Source organism: Eptatretus burgeri, chromosome 14, assembly GCF_056783735.1.
Source record: "Eptatretus burgeri isolate ZD-2024b chromosome 14, Ebu_testis_v1, whole genome shotgun sequence".
Classification (NCBI taxonomy): domain Eukaryota; kingdom Metazoa; phylum Chordata; class Myxini; order Myxiniformes; family Myxinidae; genus Eptatretus; species Eptatretus burgeri.
In genome coordinates, this window is record NC_140974.1 from 51,148,585 (window position 1) to 51,156,084 (window position 7,500).

The 7,500-nt window shown below is 42.1% G+C and overlaps 1 protein-coding gene across 6 annotated transcripts in view; it reads left to right on the plus strand.

Moving 5' to 3' along the window:
* LOC147013175 (uncharacterized) overlaps nucleotides 1-7,500 on the plus strand; it is a 77,380-nt gene that overhangs the window by 33,238 nt on the left and 36,642 nt on the right. For 3 of the 6 annotated variants that reach the window (XM_085854821.1, XM_085854818.1, XM_085854823.1), the window contains 2 exons: nucleotides 3,476-3,542; nucleotides 4,652-4,805. The exons of 2 other annotated variants lie outside the window; for them this stretch is intronic. In XM_085854821.1, coding sequence (XP_085710947.1) covers nucleotides 3,476-3,542; nucleotides 4,652-4,696 — 112 coding nt within the window. In that variant the 3' untranslated portion in view covers nucleotides 4,697-4,805. The remainder of the gene's footprint in view (nucleotides 1-3,475; nucleotides 3,543-4,651; nucleotides 4,806-7,500) is intronic. One more of the 6 variants, XM_085854819.1, reaches the window with a different exon arrangement.

Consider the following 7,500-nt stretch of genomic DNA (forward strand, 5'->3'; position numbering starts at 1 on the left):
ACACACACACACACACACACACACACACACACACACACACACACACACACACACACACACACACGGAAATCTAACACAGCTGGAGGCCACTCAACCCATCATGCCTGTGTGAACACCATACTAATTTATCAACACAAGACCCAAAGAAAATGCAAATGTATATATTTTGAATTTTTTTATTTAGTTATTTATTTATCAATTTACTTTTCATTTTTGTAGTTTTTGAATATATTTTTCCCCTCTCCATCAGGGGAGGGAGCATGGGCTTGGTTAAAAACACATATCAACCACACAACCCCCCTTGACGAGACCCCCACCAACAGCACTCCGTACACATGCACACATCACCAATCAATGCTCAACCGACCCAAAAATCCTGCCAACATCCCTATACCCCTCCACCTCCATAACTTCCATGTACCTATCGAATTATAATTTAAACTTAGGCCTTAGTTATTTTATTACTTGGTTTACAGATCCACTGATGGTATATTTGCCGAAATGAAATATAAATATAAAACACATTTTCCGCCGAAGGTGCAAAAGTTTCAAAACCCGAAATGTAAACGTCGGCATTTATTTTCAAAATATAATTTCGCACGCGCGCACAAAAATGCCGAGTCCCCTTCAACCAAACTGCGCAGTAGTCTTCGGTCATGGCGTCTGAGCAGTGGCCAGCGTGGTTCAGATTGACTGTGGTTTCTGGGGCGAAAGTGATTGTTAAGAAGTATGTCAGCGGTATAAATTCGAGTGATTTAATCATTTAGTGATTTAATCACGCAACATCTTGACGACGAATATTCTGGCCGAACGATTGCATCAATTCAGTGCAGCAGCAGGGATGAGTTGCACGCTACTCTCGATCGTGCCGATTTTGTTTCCATCGAAAGTTGTACACCGCTGTTCGTATTGAAAGATTTTGGTGCCAAGTACGTCAAAGTTTCCCAGCGAGATGCTGATATTCAGCCTTCAACGGACCAGAAATCAGCCTTTGATGTGCTCATGGGGATGGGGAGACGGTACGATCAGATGCCCGCTGAAAACTAAGCTGGTTATGGCTCTGATTGACCGTTTTGAGCGTGTTGACTCCGAGTAGACACCTTTTTTTAATCATATCCAGCACTATTGGACAGCACTATTTTAATCATATCCTGCATTTGAATGGTTTTCCATCTTCAATGTTTTCTTAGATCCTCCTGGTCCGGGAATTATACCCCCCCCCGCCACCTACCCTTGTCTTTTCCACAGAACATCCAAAAAAAATCATAAAAATATATAATTTTTAAAAATTGAAATTACATTTATATTTCGACCTAACGACCCGACATTTGAGCTGAAGAACTGCGTAAACCAAGTTATAAAATAACTAAGGCCTTATCTACTTTTTCTGCCGCCACTACCTTTCCAGGGAGACCATTCCATGCATTAATTACTCTCTGAGTGAAAGTTCCCTGCCTTATTACCATCTTAACTCTCCTTTTCTTTACTCTCAAGCTATGGCTCCTGGTCCTATCACTGTCTGCTCTGTTGAATTATTCATCTGTCCTTATTTTATCGATACCCTTCATTATCTTAAACGTCTCTATCACATCTCCTTGTAACCGCCTCTTTTCTAGTGTGTAAAGCCCTGTCTCCTTGAGCTACTTCTCATAGCTGAGTCTACCTAGGCCTGCAATCAATCTTGTAGCCCTGCGCTGAACCCTCTCTGTGGCATCTATGTCCTTCCTCAATTGTGGTGACCAAAACTGCACACAATATTCTAGATGTGGCCCTCACTAAATTCCTGTGCAATGTGAACACCACCTCTTTTGATTTATAAATGATCCCCCTCTGAATGCAACCTAAAACCTTATTTGCTTTACCGATAGTTGCCTGTACTGGCACTGTGCTGCCTGCTTACCTCCAGTATCTATGACCACCCCCAGATCCTTCTCCTGTGTCCAAGTTCTAAAATTACCCCTTGCATCCTGTAATCTCTATTTTCATTGTTATTTCCCACCCCCAACACATTCCACTTGCTCAGGTTAAATTCCATCTGCCAGTCTTTTGCTCAATTTATGCAAGTATCAAGTATCAATACTTTCCTGAATCTGATCACCACCCCCTCTGCTATCCACCTCACCTCCAAGCTTTGTGTCATCTGCAAATTTGGAAAGATTACTCTTTACCCCATTATCCAAATCATTAATGTAAATAATGAATAGCTATGGTCCGAGTACTGATCCCCGAGATACCCCACTACTTACATCCTCCCAGCAAGGCATGCTGCCACTCACAGCCACTTTTTGCTTCCTGTCATTAAGCCAGTTTGCAATCCAATTCGCTACCTGACCAGCCACTCCACAAGCCCTCACTTTGACGAACAACCTCCGGCATGGTACCTCATCAAATGCCTTCTTAAAATCTATATATACTATGTCCACTGCCTTTCCATCATCCACCCAATCAGACACTGCTTCATAGAACTCTAAAAGATTTGTAAGACAGGAACTACCTTTGTATTTATTTAAATGCTTCCTTATCTGGTCCTTAATTAATGTCTCCAACACCTTCCCCACAACTGAAGTCAAACTAACAGGTCGAGAGTTTCCAATTTATAAACACACACACACATATATATATATATATATATATATATATATATATATATATATATATATATATATATATATATATATATATATATATATATATATATATATCGTTTGTTTGTTTTATTGTTTTTTGTAGAAGAAAAAGGCGCTTCCAACCAAAAGTAAACAACTATATCAACTCTGCTAATTTGAACAAAAAAGCGAGAGCAGACCCGGGCTCAGGCAACATATATATATATACATATATATATATATATATATATATATATATATATATATATATATAAATATATATATATACATATATATATATATATATACATATATATATATATATATATATATATACATATATATACATATATATATACATATATACATATATACATATATATATATATGTGTATATTGCGAACCGTGATGTTTGTCTGTGCATTTGTCTATGTCGGACGCTTCACTCACTGCATTTGAAAAGCTGCTGATTGACTATATTGCATCACGAAAAGTAAAATTGAAATGCAAAATAACCAGTCACTTTATTGTCTCTTCCAGTAATCTTTAAAATTAAGATGAACATCGAGATTAAAGTACATTTAATACAGATCTTCAGCGACAAACATACACTTTAAATAGCTATATTTTGCCCTCTTTTTAGACAAGTCCAACTAGCGCCACCCAATGATGTACCACCATTTTGCGGTGGGCAGTATAAGTAGCTCTAAGCTTTTGGTTGTTAGTGAAACCAAGAGTGCAACACAATTGACTTTTTTAGAAGTCCATGAAATAATTTGAATTGATAGATTGACTTGAACTTTTCCCCATCACTGAGAATGGGTACTTTTTCTCGTATCGAATACCATCTGACACAAAGTGTTTTGCAGGTTTAAAGACAAATGCTACATGAAAGATAACATATGCTACATGAATGTGCAACAAAAGCTTGACAAGGTAATTCATGTGCAATCAAGTACCATTTGCACCCACACAATTGATCACCAAAAGATATTATAGATCTTCTTATTATATACAGTATATACAGTATATATATATATATATATATATATATATATATATATATATATATATATATATATATATATATAGATATATATATATATACATACATATATATACATATATCGACAGGTTCAGAAGTAGCACCAGATTTCTGTCAGTTGATTGTTTGTTTGCCATTTGTATTACAGTGTACAAGAAGGTAGAAATAAATGAATGACATGTTTATCTAACCATTTATTCAAGAAAAAAATTATTGCAGAACTGGACCAAACTGTTTTACTTGCAATTTTCAAAGTGCCCTCCCTCGTGATCGATGCACAATTGCAGCCGAGCAGGCACAGAGCGGCACACACGTCTGCAGAGTTCGATATCAATTTCCTCAAACTTTGCAGTGATTTGAGCCTTCAATTCCTGAATGGTTCGAGGCTTTTCACGATAAACAAAGTCTTTCATGAGCCCACAAAGAAATAAATCTGGAGGTGTAAGGTCTGGGGAGCGTGCCGGCCACTCGATCGGACCGCGGCGGCCGATCCACTTTCTGGGAAAGTTTTCATCAAGCCGCTGATGAACATACCGTCCATAATGAGGTGGAGCTCCATCATGCTGGAAATGACAGTCCTAATCTTGTACCCTGGGCCAAAAGAAGGTTTGCAGCATATCCAGGTAGATTTCTGCAGTGACAGATCCCTCAAAGAAAAAGGGTCCAATGATCCCTAATGGAGATATGGCTGCACAAACTGTCACTCCAGGTAAATTTACCTCCTTCTGAACTGTCACTCTTGGGTTATTCGCAGCCCTGTAGACACAATTGTGTCTGTTAATTGTGCCATTAAGCTTAAAACATGCCTCATCTGACCAACAGATGTTGTCTTGCATTGTGTCCTCTTTGTGAAGTTTAGCTAAGAACTCTTCACAAAATTGAAGATGGCAGTCGTCATCTCCATCATGAAGGGCATGCAGTAAGCGTGGAATGTAAGGTTTCCATTTTTCCTGGTGAAGGATACGGATAACACTTAGTTGGCTCACTTCCAACTCTGCAGATAAACGGCAAGTTGACTTTTGCGGACTTTGTTCCAGTCTTCTGATGGCTTCTTCAGCCTCAGCTGCATTCGTTGCAGTTTTCGGACGATCGGACTTCTTTGCAGTGACTACCGACCCTGTTGCTGCAAATCAATCGTATCTTTCTTCCCTGAGGTGGGTTAATATCGAATTCCTGTGCCAAACGGCGTGCTGCCATCGTTGGTTGTTCATTACATTGTAGTAATGTTTCACGGCCGCAATGCGTTGATTCATTGAAAGGTAATTCATGGTTCAATTTGGTGCAAATTCAGTAACTTTCCAAACTCGCAACAATAACTTGCAAAACAAAATCAAAAATAAATAAATTACGAAAATTAATAATCTGCAAGACAATTATTAACAACATGACTTCCCAGAAAGAATCTGACAGCCGAAAAAACAGAAATCGGCCGCTACTTTTGACTCAGTGTGTGTGTGTGTGTGTGTGTGTGTGTGTGTGTGTGTGTGTGTGTGTGTGTGTGTGTGTGTGTGTGTGTGTGTGTGTGTGTGTGTGTGTGTGTGTGTGTGTGTGTGTGTGTGTGTGTGTGTGTGTGTGTTGTTCATAAAGCATAACATTCTCTCTGATAACTTCCCTTCCCCCACCTTTCTCTCTCTCTCTCTCTTTGTCACATCCTCGCTCCCCCTCCCTCCTTTCCCCTCTCCTTCTTCACACTCTTGCTCTCTTCTCTCCCCCCCCCTCTTTTTCTCCCTCCCCCCTTTCGAGTTATCGTCAGCGAAATGACGGGTGGTATTTGCAAGTATACATTTTTTGTTGTTGTTGCGGACCCGGGGTCAGGGGTGAAGACCAAAGGGGTGAGCTACCTCGGTATCCCACCAGATCCTCCAGAATCGCAGGCCATTGCATATGAATAACTTTGTGATGCGGCAGGTCGCTAATCGACTGTGAATGCCAATAACCTGACGACGTGACTTTGGGCCCTCCATCTAATGAATACCATTTACCGAAAGGTCATGTGACTTAATTACTGGGAGACACACCCTCAGTACGCACTTTCTTAAAGCGGATCACTTTACCAGATCAGATGCAGCCGAGCGGAACTGCCAAGCACATACCGGCTCGGAAACGCATCGTTGGGGGATAACGTCCTGTCGAAGCTAGGATGTGAACCATGCTGGACTAATGAAGGAAAAGACAAAAACGAGCTGGGAAGATTTCTATCCAAAGCATTTATTTACAATGGTGAGGAAAGGTATGTGGCACAGTGAATTTCGTTTATTTTTGTGTACAGCAGGGGATAGCAAGGATTTAGTGGGGTGTGGCAAAAAGACAAGCAATCTTACAAAGCAAACACAGAGCAGATTTATCCCATTATAAATTCTACAATCTTAACTTAAACTAGGACAGGCGCAATCACACACAAACACACACGAGGAAGATTAGATATAGCCCAGAGAGAAAGAGAGCAGATGAGGATAAACGGCCTCCCAATACATGGCATGGTAGTCGGCAGATCAACGCAACCCAGAACGCTTAGGGAGAGGTAGGTAGGAGGAATACTGGTGGTGTCTAAGGTGTGGGAGTGGGAGGTGTGGTGTAGTGCAATGTGCGGGGGATGGTGTCGTGCTTGAGGAAAATGGGATTGCGAGTCAGTAATGATGCTCTTTGTGCGTCCAAAAAAGACTGGATAGAGAGTTGGATAGAGAGAGGAGAGAAGATGCGTAAGGAGAAAGATCCCTAACCTAGCCATGTATAGGTCTGTTTGTGTAGCGTGTACCTCCTTGGGATGCTCTGCCTGAGCATTCCCACCTCGAGATGTGGCGCGTCATTGCCTGCTTTATCACTTTGCCAGGGCTCGTGGCAATGTTCGCTCTGCGCTGGTCCGTCTGGCTGCATGGGGTGATGGAACATTAACAGCACTGCAAGGAGTCTTGGCAGTCACCCCGGATCAGGCTCTCAAGAAGAAGCACGTCCGGGCAATACACCAAGAACGAGACAGCGAGCGAAGAGCGAACGAAAGGGAGGCAGTGAAGAAGAGGCAATGAAGTGAGAGAGCTATCAGCTTTGTGCTCCCCCTTTTATAAGCCCAGGGTGAAGGGTGGGTGATGATCCAAAGTGATGCGCTGTGACCCGAATCCTGCTTCTCTCGTGGGTCACAGAGGCCCTAGCCATGCCCTGCCAGGCTCCGGGACTGGAAATTGTCTGAGTTGCCCATCCGCTTTGGCAAGGGTCGAAGCTACCGACTCAACATCCGGTATGCTCCCTGAGCCCACGCCCCGACCCTGAACGTGCTCAGAATGCAGTCTGAATGTCGAATAGCAACGGACTTTCCCCGCCACTCACGGGCCCCCTATCATGAGCCAAAATGTGCATCCAGGCGGGGGGTGCGGGAATATTTTCCCGTGTGCGGGAGGCATTTGTAGTCAAAGTGGTGAGGTTTGGTGAGCAAGGTGCAAAGTACGGTAAGGTGCCGGTTGGGAATAGGTGCGCAAATTTGAACAAAATAATGGCGCGTGATGCCCGTGTGGTAGAGTGTCGTGGGGTTGTGGTGGTTCCAAGCCATGGGAGGCATTGTGGTGTGCTTATTATCAATCGCATATTGAATGGTGTGTGTACTTGCATGCTTGTTTTGCACTGCAACTAAAAGGAAAGGGTGAGAATACAAATCATAATATGAGATAGAGATAGTTAATAGACCTAACTACGAGACCCCCGCAACACAGTTCGTCCCGTTAACCCACCTGGCATGAGGGGAGGTCTAAATGCACAAAGACGAATTAAATAACTGCCTGGGTATCACTGTATGTTGGGTGCCATTGCCTTAGAGGCATAACAGCAACTATATATATTGTTGCGAATTCGCGCCCGCCG